Source organism: Staurois parvus, unplaced genomic scaffold (genome assembly GCF_062004578.1).
Source record: "Staurois parvus isolate SC_StPar_1 unplaced genomic scaffold, SC_StPar_1.0 ptg000086l, whole genome shotgun sequence".
Taxonomy (NCBI): domain Eukaryota; kingdom Metazoa; phylum Chordata; class Amphibia; order Anura; family Ranidae; genus Staurois; species Staurois parvus.
Genome location: NW_028317882.1, coordinates 1296527 through 1316337, shown reverse-complemented (window position 1 = coordinate 1316337; position 19811 = coordinate 1296527). Strand labels below are relative to the sequence as shown.

The 19811-nt window shown below is 45.1% G+C and overlaps 1 protein-coding gene across 1 annotated transcript in view; it reads right to left on the bottom strand.

The window, feature by feature from the left end:
* The window catches only part of GSR (glutathione-disulfide reductase), a 53391-nt gene extending 34056 nt beyond the window's left edge, over positions 1-19335 (bottom strand). Inside the window, exons 1-3 of the mRNA XM_089669975.1 lie at positions 18860-19335; positions 5493-5519; positions 3282-3370 (exon numbers count right to left, since the gene is read on the bottom strand). Of these exons, the coding sequence (XP_089526101.1) occupies positions 3282-3370; positions 5493-5519; positions 18860-19291 (548 nt within the window). The 5' untranslated portion in view covers positions 19292-19335. The remainder of the gene's footprint in view (positions 1-3281; positions 3371-5492; positions 5520-18859) is intronic.
* Between the last annotated feature and the right edge of the window lie 476 nt (positions 19336-19811).

The following is a 19811-nucleotide window of genomic DNA, read 5'->3' as shown; positions in this document are numbered from 1 at the left end:
GTTTAGTTGTCAAGGGGAAATGCGTTGTCAGGAAGGAGGGGGGTGAGGCAAAAGAGTGATACGGCGTAATTTAAGTTTGGTCGGTAGAGGGGAGATGTACTGTGAGCAGGGGGTGAAGTGATGAGGGAGAAAAGTTCTACGACAAGAGAGTGAGTTGGGTGGTAGGAAAGAGTGATGCACTGTGACTGAGGGATTATGTAGGTGGGGGGGGGGGGGGTGCACTATTAGCGAGGGTGGTGTGGCTGCTTAAAGCCTGCCACCTGTCCCTCTAGGTCATAGGTGTCAAACTTGCGGCCCTCCAGCTGTTGCCAAACTAGTCCCATGAGGCATTGCAAGATTGACAGTTACAAGCATGACTCCCAAAGGTAGAGGCATGATAGGACTTGTAGTTTGGCAATAGCTGGAGGGCCGCCAGTTTGACACCCCTGACCTAGGTCCATTCTACCATTTGTTCCTGCCACTAGTTTTTCTCCACTGTTCTGCATTCTGTGCAAGGAGATCAGTACAGGGGAGTTAACTGATCTCCTACTACACCTGTAATCCCATGAGGCTTCACACCTGCTACTTGTAAGAAGGAGTTAAGGTGGCCATAGATGAATAGAATGTTCTAAGAAAGCTCATTTTTCTAATCATTAGTGGGTCAAACATTTGTCTTCTACAACAGTGACAAGAAAATTCGAAAAAGCAGGATGGAAATTTTTTCTTGAACAAATTCATTTCTAACAGTGAACATGTTTTTTGTTTGATAAAGTCCATTCATTCCAAAATCAAATGTTAAAAGCACATAAAAACTTTAGATCGACATCCAAATGTTCTAAGTATTTTTGTACAAATTTTCCCTAAGGCTTTTTCTAAGAATTGTTATTCACAATTCTATCCATCTATGGACAGCCTCAGGATCAGGAAGGGGTTGGTGGGGAGATGGTGAGGAAGAGTGGAATGTGTCTAGAAAAGCCAATAGGGCTACTGGTCTGCAGATTATTTTCAATATTGTAAGACTGAGGCGTGGTTCACACTAGTGCAACGCCAAAGCTGCACAATTTCCATTGTGATTTTGCAGTGAGACTTTGATGCCACTTTTTATGCAACTTTACACTCTATGGCATTCAAGTTGCAAGAAGGTTGCATCAAAGTAGTGCAGAAACCTTTTTTAACCACTTCAAGTCTGGACACTCTCACCCCCTTCCTGTCCAGGCCAATTTTCAGCTTTCAGAGCCATCACACTTTAAATGACAATCGCACTTTTTTTGAGACAGATAAAAAATTTATTTTGGTGGTATTTTTTCACCACTGGGATTTTTATTTTTTTGCTATAGAAATGAAAAAGTCCAAACATTTTGAGAAAAAAAAAAAAAAAAAAGTGTTTTTCTCATAACATTTTGCAAATAAATAATCTTTCTTCCTAAATCTTAGCCAAGGTGTATTCAGCTATCTTTTTACTAAAAAAAAAAAAAAATTAGTTTATAACCAAAAATTATAATTGTTTTAAATTTTTTTTACATTTTTTATATTATTATTTTTTTTTTTTACATACTGTCACCCTAGCAGTTTTTTTTTTTTTTTACACGGATTGCTTTTCCATCTATACAGGCTGTAAAAGCAATCATTTCTCCTTCTCTGGCTGCATTCTTGCAGCTATTGAGAAATACTGTGAGAGCTGTGATTGGTCACAGCTTGTCACATGGTACAAGGCTGTTGTGAATAGCCTTGTACCATGTGACCTCTGTGATCATTCACGGATTTCACAAGTAGTAAGAAATGATGTCAGGAAGTGACATCTTGTTTACTACCATTCATGTGATCACTGATTGGCCAATCAGTGATCACATGAATCGGACCTCACACAGAGGACCTGTACAGCGATCAGTGCCATGAGCTCCCAGGGAGCACGCACAGGCAATGAATACACAGGCAGTTTATAAACGGCTACCCGCTTCGGCACTGCTCCCGTCCGGCCGTTTATGTTCATGGGCTGGACGGGAAGTGGTTAAAGTCGTTGCAACTTTAGTCGCATAGATTGAAACAGGTGTCAATGAAATAAAATGGGCTATGACCTGTCATGCGACTTTATGTGTCGCATGACAAGTCGCTCTAGTGTGAATGGAGTCTAAGGGAAGGAGGAAATCTTTTCCCTGTCCAGTGGTCCTGCAAAAGAAATTCATTTTTTAAAATAGTTACTTTGGTGCTACTTTTCACTTAAAGTGGAGTTCCAGTCAAACTGTAAAAAAAAGTCAGCAGTTATAAAAACTGTAGCTGCTGACTTTTAAAAAACAGCCACTCACCTGTCCCTCGATCCTGCAGTGTCCCCCCTGCAGCTTGTTTCACCGACCATCCTGTGTTCAAGGCGCCGGCATCTCCAGTGTGGGCACCCAGTTGTGAGAGGAGCCGGATGCCCACTGTGAATACATGAGAAGTGCTGCGCTTTGTGAATAGTCCTGCAGTCGTCTGGAACCTGTCACGTGTCCCAGAAGACTATGAGGAGGGCCGGGGGGGGGGGGGGGGGGAGAAGGGGACGACGACAACTTCTGCTTCGATCGCCTAGGCAATCTCAGCAGAAGTGGGAGCGGGTACCTGTAAATTTCGGGTACCAGTTCTCCAAAAGGTGTCAATCCTTAACAGGGAGCAGAGACCAATTCTTAAAGCGTAACTTCCCCTTTTGGGTGGAGCTCCGCTTTAACATTAATAATGTCTACATCAGCAAATTTCAATTTCTGTATAAATGTTTTGCAATTTTTTGTGAAACCCTCAAAAAAGTTTTTATGCCAGACATTACAGCAAAGATTGAAAACAGAGGTTGCGCAACACCGTTCATTTAAACATTTGAGATAAATTTCAGTTAAACACGTAAGGAGAACAAACATGTTATTTATAATATCAATAATAGTAGAAATATTAGCAGGTAGACATCACCATTTTTACAGTAACAGCCAGTTCACACTACATGTGTTTCAATTGCTTTTTTTTCTGCATTCAAAACACACAGAAAGCAGGTTATGATAGTCAGTGTCATAGTTCACATCAGTGCTTGCAGTTCAAAAGCATTCCAGATGCAGAAAAAAAAAAAAATTAAAGTAGAACAGGCTGCATTTTTCCTGCACAGAACTGTACTGGAACACAGTGAAACGCATCAAAAACGAACCGCAACGTGCCAAAAACGCATCAAAAACGCACATGCAGAAATGCATCCTGACTGCGTTTCTATGGTGTGAAGCAGCCCTAAAAGCAGATCAGAAGCACTTTCATTCATCATTCTGTGTATATTGCCAATTTCACATACTTACTTCCAGGTAAATTTCACATCTGAAATCTGAAATCCATAGTCTTCATGATCATGTATGTACTCTGAGTGAATGGCAGCATTCCACATTACCTGTTGGTTAGGCACAATATTCTTAGTATGACTTAGTTTATAGTCAACAAATTACCCAGAATGAATAATAATAATAAATGAATTGATGATCTATGGGGTACACATGACATAACAGGAAAATTATCTAGAATAATAAATAAATCATCAATAAAATCATCAGTGGAATATTTTGGTAATGTTCAGAAGTTCTGGAACTTCTTTTGCATGAACCGCATCGCACATTTTGTTTGAACTATCATGGTGCGTCTGTCACGTGAAAAACCGCGCGGCAATCATGGCAAAAACACATTTCAGGTGCCATTGAAATTATTGACACTTGAACACGCTAATGTGTGATTTCACATTTTAACAGTGCGTTTTCAAATCGCGGGCAGAATCGTGGCGATTCCACCCACGATTTAAAACATCTGTATGTGAACAGAGCCTTAAAGCGGCGTTCCACCCAAAAGGGGAAGTTCTGCTTTAAGTCTTTGTCACCCGCTCCCCATTAAGGACAAGCACCTTTGGGGAGCAGGGGGAGGAGAACGGGTACCCGAATTTGACAGGTAGCTGCTCCCGCTTCTGCTGTGATCGCCTAAGGCGATCGGAAGTGGAAGTTGTCCTCCCCCTCCGTAGTCTTCTGGGACACGTGACAGATCCCAGAAGACTATGGGACCATTCACAAAGCACAGCGCTTCTCACGCATGCGCAATGGGCACCCGGCTTTAAAGCAGCAAGCTGTCACAGCCGGGTGCCCACACTAAAGATGCCGGCGCCAGGGACAGAAGACGGCCGGTGACACCAGCGGTGGCGAGGACACTGCTGGACTGAGGTATAGGTAAGTGGCTGTATTGTAAAAGTCAGCAGCTACAGTTTTTGTAGCTGCCGACTTTTTTTTTTCCCAGCTGGAATTCCACTTTAAGCAGTCAGGCTATCCTCTTTTTATGTTTTTATGTTACTGGTCCATTGTTATAGAAGGGTGGTAGTTTATATGACCAGAGTTGGCATTAGATGCACAAAGCTGCACAAATAATTGCCACCCATATATAGGCCTCAAGCATTCCTTTCTAGGGCTGAGCTTGAGCAAATAACAACAAAAAACCACAAGATTATTTCAACTTTCATTAGCCTTGGTTGTGAAATAGGAAACTGAGATAATAGGGAAGCACTACAGTACCTAGGAATTGACCAACTGACACCAGGAACAATCTGCTTGGATTCTTTATGTGTTCTCTTGTGGTTTCTGCCCATGTTTCACAAATAGACTGTACAGTTAACTTGCTCCAGCTCAGACTGATCCTATAGTGCTTATGTATATACTATAATTACAGAATAAGTATTGAGGTCTTGTATAGAAGACAAATGCACTCAGAACTTTCCGAGTTTCTTCAGATTTGCTTTTGGACTACTTCAAGGTGTTTTTGCATTTTCATTCACATGCATAAGTCAAAAAGCAGTTCTGCTGCAAACAAAACCCTATGTACAGTACCATTTAGTGACTTTCCCTATTTGGAGAATTTAACAATTTCAACAAGAAATTTAATTTTTTATACTACAATTTCTAATATCACCTAGTAATAGCAAATTGGAAGACCAGCAAAACTCACCTTCTCACATTCTCCATAGTTATAGAGGGGGCTTGGTTATCTTACTTCCTTGAACTTATAAGAGGCCTAGCTATCTTGCTGGCCTGAATTAATAAGGGACCTGGCTTTTTTGCTGGCCTGAATTAATAGGAGCCTGGCTATCTTGCTGGCCTGAATTCATAAGAAACCTAGCTATCCTGCTGGCCTGAATTTATAAGGAACCTAGCTATCCTGCTGGCCTGAATTCAAAAGGGATCTAGCTATCTTGCTGACCAGAATCTGAAAGGGACCTAGCTATCTTGCTGACCAGAATTTGAAAGGGACCAAGCTATCTTGCTGGCCTGAATTTAAAAGGGGCCAAGCCATCTTTCTGGTCTGAATTCATAAGGGACCTAGATATCTTGCTGACCTGAAATTAAAAGGGGCCTGGCTATCTTGTTGGTCTGAAATGATTAAAGGCCTAGCTATCTTTCTGGCCTGAACTTGCATGAGACAGCAATGGCCCTGTGTATGAAAGAATACATACAATTATGTGAAAATATATACAGTAGGTTTACCTTTTTCGGAACACAACCAACATTGACCTAAAATAAAATAAAAAGGCAAAATTGAAAGTTAGCCATGTTTAAAACAAAACCATGTTACCAACCAGTTAAATAAATATTTCACTTTGTAATAACTTAAAGAAGTTGTAAACCTTCTTTTTTCCCCCTAAAATAAAAAACAGATTTATACTTACCTGCTCTGTGCAATAGTTTTCAACAGAGCAGTTCCGAGCCCCCTCTTCTCCATTGGTCAAATGTTTTTTTAATTTTATGTTCAACATTTCCTAGAAGTGTTACTAAACCCAGGACCCTGCATTCACTCTATCTGGTCTCCAACGGTACACAGAACATGGAAGTGCAATTATTTTAGTAAATATAAACTGCTAAATACCTTTTCTCATCAGCAGTTAGAGCCGTCTTGTGACTTCTATCAGTGTTCAGCGGAGCACTGGTTAAAGCTTGTAGGATTTTTCTCTAGGAGGATGCAGAACCCCTGACCTCTGTCTGGACAGTGCTGATCACATGTACTCTCCCAAGAAAAAAAAAAAAAAAAGCCTCTCTGCTATTGCTAATACACATTAAATTCAGCATGTGCAGACTGACTCCACATGATATGTCTTATCAGGAGATAAGAGGGAGACATTGGAAGAAGGGGAGGATCAGAGAAGTCAAGATCAAACATCCCTTTTACACAATGCAGAGGATTAACCCCCTAGGTTCCACAGTGAGTATACCAAGCATGTTTTACTGCATATACAGACTGATTTTACTGTTGTGAGTTTAGTACCACTTTAAGACTATTTTTCCCTTAGGGTCAAATGTTTGGGAATGTAACATTCGCCCTGCGAAAGGTGACTACAAGTAACTGACATTTCACACATATTACAAACATTACTCTATTATTCATGACTTTTGCACAAATGCTGAGACATTTTGACAGCAATTTATTTAATAAACAGGGTCCTTAGTGTTTGCCAATGCATAACACATTAGTCCATTTCAATTTTTGCAGAAAACAGTGTTTTTAGAGGTTTGTGCATATGGCTTTACATTGTAAGTTTGCATAAAAATGTATATGTGTGTACTACTCTGGATGTAAAAATTGCATCCATAGTAGTACAGCAGTAAGCATGTGCATGTTTATACAAGTACTTGCGTATACATGTGTATAGCCATATACAGTCACTGGCATCTACAGGCAGCTAAACACAGCACCAGTGGGCTCCCGGATGGGAAACATGCCCGAATTTGCTTTAAATGGCCGGATACAGGTGTTTGCATGAGCCTTAAGAAGTGAAATGATGTACAGTATGTCATAAACTGTATGTTACTTGTCAACACAAACATTTTTTAATGCATGTATAAAAATGAATTCTGGGCACTTCCCACCGCCCCCCTAACTAATTGACGGGGTGTTTTAAATACTCACCAAAATCTACCGTCATGTGATTATTATTATTATTATACAGGATTTATATAGCACCAACAGTTTGCTCAGTGCTTTACAATATAAAGGGAGACAATACAGCAACAATACAGTTCAATACAAGAGGGATAGGAGGGCCCTGCTCCTTGGAGCTTACAATCTAAGATGTGATGCCCAAGTCTTCTTCGCTGCACAGGAAGTGTCCACGTGGCCCTATCGAATGATCAAACAAAATTCTGCTAAAGTATGGCCATCTTAAGGGCTCATGCACATGGGAGCACGCAGCTCAGGGCTAGGATAGAAAAGTAAACACATTTTGGGTTGAGCACCCGTATAATTGTGCCCTTAACCACAAGGCACTGCTTGTCACTGCTACTACAAAGGGGACACCAGCCACTCACTAAAATGGAGTGTTTTGGTGTGTGGCTGGCGGAAATGTGCCTTTATATAATTGGTGGGTGCTCCAAGTAATTGCTATGGCTGGTGCTGTGCTAAAAGGTCTCCGACACGCCAAATGAGCACATTTCACATACTATTTTGAAGACAACATCACATACAGTATCTCACAGAAGTGAGTCCACCCCTCACACTTGTGTAAATATTTTATTCTATCTTTTCATGTGACATCACTGAAGAAATAACTTTGCTACAATGTAAAGTAGTGAGTGTACAGCTTGTATAACAGTGTAAATTTGCTGTCCCCTCAAAATAACTCATAACAGAGCCATTAATGTCTAAACTGCTGGCAACACAAGTGAGTACACCCCTAAGTGAAAATGTCCAAATTGGGCCCAAAGTGTCAATATTTTGTGTGGCCACCATTATTATCTAGCACTGCCTTAACCCTCTTGGGCATGGAGTTCACCAGTGCTTCACAGGTTGCCACTGGAGTCCTCTTCCACTCCTCCGTGACGACATCACAGAGCTGGTGGATGTTAGAGACCTTGCGCTCCTCTACCTTCCATTTGAGGATGCCCCACAGATGCTCAATAGGGTTTAGGTCTGGGGAAATGCTTGGCCAGTCCATCACCTTTACCCTCAGCTTCTTTAGCAAGGCAGTGGTCGCATTGGAGGTGTGTTTGGGGTCATTATATTGGAATACTGCCCTGTGGCTTAGTCTCCGAAGGGAGGGCATCATGCTCTGCTTCAGTATGTCACAGTACAGGTTGGCACTCATGGTTCCCTTGATGATCTGTAGCTCCCCAGTGCCGGCAGCACTCATGCAGCCCCAGACCATGACACTCCCACCACCATGCTTGACTGTAGGCAAGACACAGTTGTCTTTGTATTCCTCACCTGGTTGCCGCCACACACGCTTGACACCATCTGAACCAAATCAGTTTATCTTGGTCTCATCAGACCACAGGACATGGTTCCAGTAATCCATGTCCTTAGTCTGCTTGTCTTCAGCAAACTGTTTGCAGGCTCTCTTGTGCATCATCATTAGAAGAGGCTTCCTTCTGGGACAACAGCCATGTAGACCAATCTGATGCAGTGTGCGGTGTATGGTCTGAGCACTGACAGGCTGACCCCCCCCCCCCCACTTCTTCAACCTCTGCAGCGATGCTGGCAGCACTCACACGTCTATTTCCCAAAGACAACCTCTGGATATGACGCTGAGCACGTGCACTCAACGTCTTTGGTCGATCATGGAAAGGCCTGTTCTGAGTGGAACCGTTCCTGTTAGATCGCTGTTTGCTCTTGGCTACCGTGCTGCAGCTCAGTTTCAGGGTCTTTGCAATCTTCTTATAGCCTAGCCCATCTTTATGTAGAGCAACAATTCTTTTTTTCAGATCCTCAGAGAGTTCTTTGCCATGAGGTGCCATGTTGAACTTCCAGTGACCAGTATGAGAGAGTGAGAGTGATAACACCAAATGTGTGTGTGTTAAACACCTGCTCCCCATTCACACCTGAGACCTTGTAACACTAAGGAGTTTCATGACACCGGGGAGGGAAAATGGGTAATTGGGCCCAATTTTGACATTTTCACTTAGGGGTGTACTCACTTTTGTTGCCAGATGTTTAGACATTAATGGCTATGTGTTATTTTGAGGGGACAGCAAATTTACACGGTTATACAAGCTGTACACTCACTACTTTATATTGTAACAAAGTGTCATTTCTTCAGTGTTGTCACATGAAAAGATAGAATAAAATATTTACAAAAATGTAAGGGGTGTACTCACTTCTGTGAGATACTGTAAGTCATAAGAAACTGAAGTTTCAAGGCCTTTCAGGGTGACATAGTGACGGGTCACATGATGGAGGGACCCTGCAATGTCCTGAAACATTGGTTTCTTATGACTTTTGTGATGTTGTCTTTATGATAGTTATGTAAAACACGTTTATTTGGAGTGCTGGTGACTCTGTGAGGGAAACTTACTAATACTGAAGATTCTGTGCATAGCAACCAATCAGCTTATATCCTCCATTAGAGTTAGAGGGGCATTAAAGTCTATTTTTTCATAAAGTAGATAATATTAAAATAAGTTGCAAGTATTTACCGTTTTTTCTTCCTGACTTTTGAATATTTCCCCCGGAAGCACTGACATTCCCCGTTCTAAAAGCCCCCATGCTGCTAAATTTTGAAATCCCATATGAGTCCCCTTTACATGCATGCTCCTGTTCTGTACTACAACTGTACGTGCCACATACAGAGAACTGCACACACCAGAAGTGCGAGAGGGGCACAGAACCACTGTCCATCACTGCTGTGGAGGAAGAGATGTGCGGATTTAACTCTGCACATACAGTCGTAGTACAGAGAAGGAGCACAAACATAGAGGTGACTCCTACAGGACTTCATAGGTCCTGGTAGCACTGGGGAACATATGGAATGGGGAGGGTTTCAGCGTACCTGTGGGACACTTTCAAATGTAAACACAGAGATAGACATTTTTAGAAGGAACAGCAAAGACATATAATTGTATCCTTAGTCTCCAAAATTGATCTACTACTTAATGGCCCTGTAATCTATATTTCATGAAATCATTACTTACCGGATTTGTCTGTTCAGGTGTGTTCAGAGACTAGCCTCAACCTGCATAAGTTATCCTGCCAGGAAGCTGTCACTGTGGACTACCAACCATAAGAAGTTCACGAAATCCCTGGCACATAGCTGTGTGTATTAAAGTGTAGGTGGATTTGGACTAGTATCCAAACACACCTGAGCTCTTCCCTACTAATGTCCTCCAGAACATTAGTGACCTGGAAGTAGTGGTTGGTAGTGCAAAAGTGAACAAGGGACAGCAGTATGTATTAGGCTGGTTATTAGGTATATAACAGAACCTGTGCCCCTTTATATGAAGTGTCTTTATCAGGGTCCCCCCTTACATCAACTGTCCTAATCAGACTGTCCCCTTACATCAATTATCTTAATCAGAGTGCCCCCTTACATCAACTGTTCCCATCAGAGTGCCCCCTTACCTCCGTTCTGCTCATCCGAATGCACCCTTACATCAACTGTCCACATAGGAGTACTCCTTACATCAACTGCCCTCATTGGCGTATCCCTTTTACATAAGATGTCCCCATCAGAGTGCCCCCTTACATAAGATGTCCCCGTCAGAGTGCCCCCTTACATCAGCTGTCCCCGTCAGAGTGCCCCCTTACATCAGCTGTCCCCATCAGAGTGCCCCCTTACATCAGCTGTCCTCATCAGAGTGCCCCCGTACCTCAGGTGTCCCCATCAGAGTGCCCCCTTACTTCAGGTGTCCCCATCAGAGTGCCCCCTTACTTCAGGTGTCCCCATCAGAGTGCCCCCTTACTTCAGGTGTCCCCATCAGACTGCCCCCTTACAACTGTCCCCAGCAGACAGCCGACTATACAATAAGTACCCCCTTCCATCAACTGCCCCCATTGGAGTTTCCTTTTTACATCAAATATCCCCATCAGAATGTCCCCTTACATAAAATGTCCTGATCCGAGGTCCCCTTACATTGAATGTCCACGTCAGAATGCCCCCTTACATGACATGTCCTGATCAGAGTCCCCCTTACATTCAATATCCCCATCAGAGTGCCCCCTTACATTAAATTTCCCCATAAAAATGTCTCCTTACATCAAATGTCCTGATCAGACTTCTCCTTACATTCAATGCCCCCATCTGAGTGTCTCATCACATTAAATGTCCCCTTACATCAAATGTCCTGATCAGAGTGCTTCCCTACAATAAATATTCCCATCAGATTGCCCCCTTACATCAAATGTCCTGATCAGAGTGCCCCCTCACATTAAATGTCCCCATCAGAATGCCCCCTTACATCAAATGTCCATTAGAGTGCCCCATTACATCAATTGCTCCATCACATTGGTTATTGGATCAGTGAATGCAATCTTGGGGGGGGGGATTTACTAAAACTGGTGTACTCTGGTGCAGCTGTGCATGGTAGCCAATCAGCTTCTAACTTCAAGTTCTTCAGTTAAATACTTTACTATTGATCTACAGCCGAAAGATGGCTACAGCTTGGCTCTTTTGCTCTGGGAGGGAGTCCATGGATGTCCTCCCAAAACCTCGCCCCTGTATGCCCCTTGGGGTGCGCATCAGTCACTCTGTGACCACTGTGTCCTTTGGACACAGTTGATCACAGATCATGGTAAAGGGCCAATCAGAATGGCCATTTACCATGTGATCAGCTGTGTCCAATCACAGCTGATCACATGTAAATAGGCTTGCCGGTCATCGGCAGTCTTTTCCTCAAGCACTGAGTATTATTTACTAAAGCTGGTTCACTCAGAATCTAGTACACTTCTGCATGGAAACCAATCAGCTTCCAGGTTTTATTGATAAAGCTTAACTGAACAAGCTGAGGTTAGAAGCTGATTGGCTACCATGCACAGTTGCACGAGGTTCTGAGTGAACCAGCTTTAGTAAATATCCCCCACGTATGTGAAGAAACAACAGTTGATACACGCCAAGACTGTCAGTACTTTGTTTGCACTGATAATCAGGGCACTGATCCTAAGTGACCTGATTATCAGTGCAGCCCCACCGGTGCCCATTAGTGCAGCTTATCAGTGTCCATCACTGCCAACTCAACAGTGCCCATCAGTGCAGCCTCATCACTGCCACCTCATCAGTGCGGGTTCATCAGTGCCCATCAGTGCAGCCTCATCAGCGCACATCAGTGAAGAAGAAAAATGACTTAACTGCAAAGTGTTATAACACAAACTAAGAAAAACTTTTTTTTTTTTGCAAAATGTTTGGTCTTTTTTTGTGTGTTTAGCAAAAAAAAAAAAAGTGATGACTAAATACCACCAAAATATACCACCTTTTTGCCTGAAAAAAACTGATATAAATTTCATATGGGTAGTGTTGTATGACTGCACAAATGTCATTCAGCCCTGGTCACACTAATGCGGTGTGAGGAACGCAGTGAATCCTGTGCGTTTCCTGCACTGCAATAACACACCATCCATGCGACCTGGTACGGGTGTCAATGTTAAATCAACAACACCCCGAAACAGATGGCAAAGCGCAGTGTGATTACCAGAATTTGCATCGCATGGGTGTGAGCACACGTGATGCGAATCAGGTGCGGGGAAAAAAAGGGTCCTGCACCTTTTTGGTGCGGATGCAATGAGATTTGAACCATGCAAAATATATGGCTCAAACTGCACCACACAGACATCGCATGCAATGTGTCGCACCGCATTATTGTTAACCAGGGCTCAAAGTGCGACAGCTCTGAAAGCTAAAAATTGGCCTGGGCAGAAAGGGGGTGAAAGTGCCCTGTACTGAAGTGGTTAAGCTTTGACAATAAAATCTGGAAGCTGATTAGCTTCTATGCAGAGCTGCACCAGATTCTGCCTTCTCCAGTTTTAGTGAATATCCCCCATAGAGACCTGGGAGGTGGAACTGAAATCTGGATGGGAAGGGGGGGGGGGTAGCTGACCCCAGCACCCCTCTAGATCTGCGCCTGCTTCCTGAGCTCCTGATCCTCTCTGCTCTCTGTTTGGAAAAAGCAGTGTATGTTAGTTGTTATCCTGCCATGTGCTCTGCTCTATGCACACTACAAATCCCATAGTCCATAGTTCATAATCCATAGTCCATCTCAAGCACAAACAAGTGAGGATAGCTACGTTCCTACATACAGGGAGAATGAATGTAGTCACCCTCTAACAGCGCATAGAATTCTAAGATGCATCAGTAAAGGGGTCACCAGCAGGAGGAAGAAGATCCTGATTCCCCTATATAGACATTTATATCACTGTAGGGGTCACCAGCAAGAGGAAGGAGGTCCTGATTCCCCTATATAGATCTTTATATCTCCAGAGGGGTCACCAGCAGAAGAAAGGAGGTCCTGATTCACCTATATAGATCTTTATATCTCCAGAGGGGTCACCAGCAAGAGGAAGGAGGTCCTGATTCCCCTATATAGATCTTTATATCTCCAGAGGGGTCACCAGCAAGAGGAAGGAGGTCCTGATTTCCCTATATAGATCTTTATATCTCCAGAGGGGTCACCAGCAGGAGGAAGGAGGTCCTGATTCCCCTATATAGATCTTTATATCTCCAGAGGGGTCACCAGCAGGAGGAAGGAGGTCCTGATTCCCCTATATAGATCTTTATATCTCTAGAGGGGTCACCAGCAGGAGGAAGGAGGTCCTGATTCCCCTATATAGATCTTTATATCTCCAGAGGGGTCACCAGCAGGAGAAAGGAGGTCCTGATTCCCCTATATAGATCTTTATATCCCTAAAGGGGTCACCAGCAGGAGGAAGGAGGTCCTGATTCTCCTATATAGATCTTTATATCCCTAAAGGGGTCACCAGCAGGAGGAAGGAGGTCCTGATTCTCCTATATAGATCTTTATATCAGTAGAGGGATCACCAGCAGGAGGAAGGAGGTCCTGATTCCCCTATATCAGGCATGTCCAAAGTCCGGCCCGCGGGCCATTTACGGCCCGAGGGTCGGTTTAATACGGCCCTCCATGTCAGTGTGTCTTATGGAGCGAATATGGAGCGGCCGGTCCGGTATTTCCACCGCGGCCGTGTCAGAATACCGGGCCGGCCGCTCAGCTCTGCAGCGGGACCTTACCTGTTCCTCTATCCAGCGGCGCGCTGTCTTCCCGGCTTCTGTAGTGTGGGCGCTGGGCATGACAGCCGGGTGCCAAGTGCGCATGCGCAAGAAGCGGTGCTTTTTGTGAATGGAAAGGCGGTACCTGGGACACATGACAGATCCCAGAAGCCGCCGGACCAATCACAAAGCGCAAGTGCTTCTCGCTCATGCGCACTGGGCACCCGGCTGTCATGCCGAGCGCCATTACAGAAGCCGGGAAGACAGCGCGCGGCTGGATCGAGGAACAGGTAAGATCAAAGAACAACTGCGGAAGTGGGAGCGGGTATCTGTCAAATTCAGGTACCCGCTCCCCACCTCCCCAAAGGTCAGCAGTCATCTGTACTGTCCGCAGTCCATGGTCATCCCTGTGCTGTCCGCAGTCTCTGGTCATCCCTGTGCTGTCCGCAGTCTCTGGTCATCCCTGTGCTGTCCGCAGTCTCTGGTCATCCCTGTGCTGTCCGCAGTCTCTGGTCATCCCTGTGCTGTCCGCAGTCTCTGGTCATCCCCTGTGCTGTCCGCAGTCTCTGGTCATCCCTGTGCTGTCCGCAGTCTCTGGTCATCCCTGTGCTGTCCGCAGTCTCTGGTCATCCCTGTGCTGTCCGCAGTCTCTGGTCATCCCTGTGCTGTCCGCAGTCTCTGGTCATCCCTGTGCTGTCCGCAGTCTCTGGTCATCCCTGTGCTGTCCGCAGTCTCTGGTCATCTCCTGTACTGTGTCTGCAGTCCATTAGTTCAGAATTTTTTTTTTCCTGTTTTCTGCCTCTAAAACCTAGGTGCGTCTTATAGTCAGGTGCGTCTTATACGGCGAAAAATACGGTAACTTGGCATAAAATAATTTATTTGCATTTAATTGTAATGGTTCAAAGAATGTTTGGAAAAATGTTCGGCCCTCCACCATGTTCACTTCATCCAATCTGGCCCTCTTTGAAAAAAGTTTGGACACCCCTGCCCTATATAGATCTTTATATCTCCAGAGGGGTCACCAGCAGGAGGAAGGAGGTCCTGATTCCCCTATATAGATCTTTATATCTCCAGAGGGGTCACCAGCAGGAGAAAGGAGGTCCTGATTCCCCTATATAGATTTTTATATCTCCAGAGGGGTCACCAGCAGGAGAAAGGAGGTCCTGATTCCCCTATATAGATCTTTATATCCCTAAAGGGGTCACCAGCAGGAGGAAGGAGGTCCTGATTCTCCTATATAGATCTTTATATCCCTAAAGGGGTCACCAGCAGGAGGAAGGAGGTCCTGATTCTCCTATATAGATTTTTATATCTCTAGAGGGGTCACCAGCAGGAGAAAGGATGTCCTGATTCCCCTATATTGATCTTTATATCTCTAGAGGGGTCACCAGCAGGAGAAAGGAGGTCCTGTTTCCCCTATATAAATCTTTATATCTCTAGAGGGGTCACCAGCAAGAGAAAGGAGGTCCTGATTCCCCTATATAGATCTTTAGTTAAACCTCATTTAGAATACTGTGTCCAGTTCTGGAGACCTCACTTACAAAAATATATTGATAAGATAGAACGAGTCCAGAGACGGGTAACAAAAATGGTGAAATGCCTGGGGGATAAAACATCAGGAGAGATTTTAGGAACCTAACACATACAGACTGGAAGAAAGAAGGGAAAGGGGAGACATGATTGAAACCTTTAAATACATCAAGGGGGTGAATGAGGTTCAGGAGGGCAGGATCGTCAATAGAAAACCAAAATCAAGAACACGGGGACATGACCTTAAACTAACTGGATGAAAGTTCAAAACAAATCTCAGAAAGTACTATTTTACTGAAAGAGTAGTTGATGCTTGGAATAAACTTCCAGCAGTGGTAGTGAGCCAGCCAACAGTAAATAGCTTCAAACATGCCTGGGACAAGGATAGATCTATAGATTTGTATATTTTGCTGTTTTTGTATCTGCTAATAAAGATTTAGTGTATATTTAGCAAAAATATTGTTCTGATAAACATCTGTGGAACTATTGCAGGGTCTTAAAAATCAGTAGTGCCTTCTTTTTATTCTACTGGTCATGTGCTTTCAGAAAATATATGGTTCAGGGGGATCTTTTACAAACTCTGAAAGCTGTAAGGCTGCTGCTGAAGCCGCCGAGATTCGAACTGTCTATGGCCAAGCTTTAATTGTGTTTTATGTCTTTAGATTTCAGGGGAGACTGTTTCTTTTACCTGGTTCCAGCTGGCTCCAATGCTTTCCTCCACCTGAAGATCCAGGCTTTGAAACGAGCCTGGACATCATTACATACAATACAGGGACATGAACCCTGTATTGTACATTTAGGAGACTGGAGTGTGACAAGAGTCAATCGCAGCTTACAGACCTCTACCCCTAGACCAGTGATGGCGAACCTATGGCACGCGTGCCAGAGCTGGCACGCAGAGCCATCTCAGTGGGCACGCCAGGAAGAAGATGATGAGCGCGCATGGACCGGCCATCCAGATCTCGTCCACACTGGACCCCCATCAAACTACATTTCCCACATGTCTCTGGGGCCAGGGTGGGCGTGGACGAGAGGAAACGGCTCCAATGCGGCTCTGGCACCAGGGGTGATGTAGCCGGGGATGGGCGCGGAAGAGAGGAAGAGGCTCCCACACTGCTCCGGGGCCAGGGGCAACGTGTTCAGCATGAATGGGAATGAGCTGCTGGGCTGGAAGCCACACCGACGCTGCCAGAGGTGAGATTAACTGCTTGCAGTGTCATCCATCAGTGCCCAGCAGTGTCGCCTGTCAGTGCCCAGCAGTGTCGCCCATCAGTGCCACCCATCAATGATGCCCAGCATTGCCATCCATCAGTGCCCAGCAGTGTCGCCTGTCAGTGCTGCCCAGCAGTATCGCCCATCAGTGCTGCCCATCAGTGCCACCCATCAATGATGCCCAGCATTGCCATCCATCAGTGCCCAGCAGTGTCGCCTGTCAGTGCTGCCCAGCAGTGCCACCTGTCAGTGCTGCCCAGCAGTATCGCCCATCAGTGCTGCCCATCAGTGCCACCCATCAATGATGCCCATCAGTGCCATCCATCAGTGCCCAGCAGTGTCGCCCATCAGTGCCCAGCAGTGTCGCCCGTCAGTGCTGCCCAGCAGTGCCGCCCGTCAGTGCTGCCCAGCAGTGCCGCCCGTCAGTGCTGCCCAGCAGTGCCGCCCGTCAGTGCTGCCCAGCAGTGCCGCCCGTCAGTGCTGCCCAGCAGTGCCGCCCGTCAGTGCTGCCCAGCAGTGTCCAGCAGTGTCATCCATCAGTGCCCAGCAGTGTCACCCATCAGTGCCCAGCAGTGTCGCCTGTCAGCGCTGCCCAGCAGTGCCACCTGTCAGTGCCCAGCAGTGTCGCCCATCAGTGCTGCCCATCAGTGCCACCCATCAATGATGCCCAGCAGTGCCACCGATCAATGCCGTCTGTCAGTGCGTCCAGGTAGGCAAGTGGTTAATTGCAGTGTTGGCACTTTGAAATAAAAAAGTTGGTTTGTGTTGCAGTTTTGGGCACTCGGGCTCAAAAAGGTTCGCCATCACTGCCCTAGACTAATGCAGGCCATAGACGGTTTGAAAATCGGCCGATTTTTCCTCCGAAAGAATAATCAGCCATTTTTCGCACTGTTAGTGGGGCAATGGCATCGACCGATGTTCATGGTTCCTCCTCATTTTGTTTATTGGTCATGCTGGAAAATTCATGAAAAACTACCGATTTTCGAAATAATTGGTGGCAACATCGGATTACAGAACGAACGCGGTTTCGTTTTTCGGACAAAAAAAAAAATCAGTTGATTTTCAAACAGTCTATGGCCTGCATAAGGATGGCCATACACTATACAATTTTCTGTTTAATTTCCTTTAGATTTATCTTAAACTATGTAGTACAAGGGCCTGCCTAATTGGATATAATTGAAAGTGTTGTTCAGGTTTGACCTCCTATTATATGGTTTTTGGTAGGTCTAAAGCAATTTTCCAAAGAAAATTGTATAATGTATGGCCAGTCTTTGTCTGCCCATACATTATACAATTTTCCTGAGATTTTTGCTTTAGGTTTACCAAAAACCATATAATATGAGGTCAAACTTCAACAACACTTTCAATTGTATCCAATTAGGCAGGCCCTTGCACTACATAGTGGAAGGTAAATCTAAAGAAAATTGGGCAGAAATTGGACAGAAATCTGTAAGAATATTGTATAGTGTATGGCCAGCCTTATGCAGGCCATAGATGGGTCAAAAACCACGTGTTTTTTCGAACGATAAACAAAAAAAAAAAAAAAAAAAAAAAATCGGTCGTTCGATAAGCCGACGTTACCACCAACGGTTACAAAAATCAGCCGACCAAGTTATAAAGTTCACCCCATATAACAGCCAAAACTCCAGGTCACGGCTTATGCGCATATATTTTTTCGTTAAAACAATCGTACAATTTGGCCATCATTGCCGCGAAAATCGGTCGTTTTCCATGAATTTTCCAACATAACCGATAATCCAAAAGTGCAAAAAACCCGAAAACCAGCTGACCAATTAACCCACTAACAGTGCGAAAATCGGCCGAAAAATCGGCCGATTTTCAAACCGTCTATGGCCGGCATTAGGCTGGTCATAGAAAAGTCAATATTATTTCTTTCAACTAGCGGGTTGAAAGAAAAAAAAAAACTGACCTGTTCCACATATTAGAGTTGGATAGGAAAACACTCCCCCCTAAAAAAAAGTTGAAAAAACTAAAAAAAAACAACAAAAACCAGGCAGACTCCATGGACCACTCGCTCTTTTCTATGTTATTGTGCCTTTAAGTGAGCAAGCCGATTGGTTGTCATGGCCATGAATCCCCCTCATCTTCCTGTGTACAGAGGTGTAGAATGTGCCCTCTAACCCCTGTCCATGACACCATTGGAGGTGCTGTGCCCAGGGTCCCCATACTCACACAGGTGCCCCCCAGTTTGTTGCTCTCCACCACGGCCGCTCTGGCCCCCAGCTCTGCCGCCCTCCGGGCACTGGCCAGTCCTCCCGAGCCTCCTCCGATCACCAGATAGTCAAACGAGCAGTGTGGCCGCCTCTTCGGGTGACTCCCGCACACCCCCGCAGTGTCGCGGACATCGGAGGACACGGCATGGGACATGGTGATCGTCCTGCAGAGGTGTGATCGGTGCCAGGCCCCCGGGTAGAGATCGCTGCGGTGTCTGGATGACAGGAGTGCTGTGAAGGATGGGAGTGATGATGATGTCCGCTCAGGGTGACATGTGGCGGTGTGCAGTGGCCGGATCAGGTGCCTGCTCCCCGGGGACGGGAGGTGGAGGAGAAGTGCTGTACGGAGGCCTCGGCTCAGGACTTTAAATGCCATAACGCGGAAGTCCATGTGCTGGATGTCAGCGAGGGGAGGGAGGAGGGAGACTCTGCTTAGTCACACTGAGTAGGAGCTGGAGGAGCCATCCTAAGGAGACAGGACCTCCCTGACCTGGGAGAACCTCCGAGTCATCATGATGGCCTCATTCTGGCATCTATATTAACCACTTCATCCCCTCCACACACCTTCCTTCAAATCTGCCTGAGTGCCTACAACTCCAGTTTGGCATCTTCCTCCTGGGTACTAGATTACTGCCCTGTCCTGGAACAAGAAGAGGTCATCTGGTGCCCATGGGGAAAATGGCAAACTGTGGTCCCCAGCTTTGGTAAAAGTTTCAGCAATAAAACACCCACCATTAGTACCAGTTTATGTATAAATAACCCCCAGCAGTGGTGCCAGTTTACACGTTAATAACCATCAGCATTGGTTCCAATTTCAGCATTAATAACCCCCAGGATTGGGGCCAGGTTAAATGATAAGCCCCAGCAGTGGTGCCAGTTCACACATTAATAAGCCCCAGCATTAATTCCAG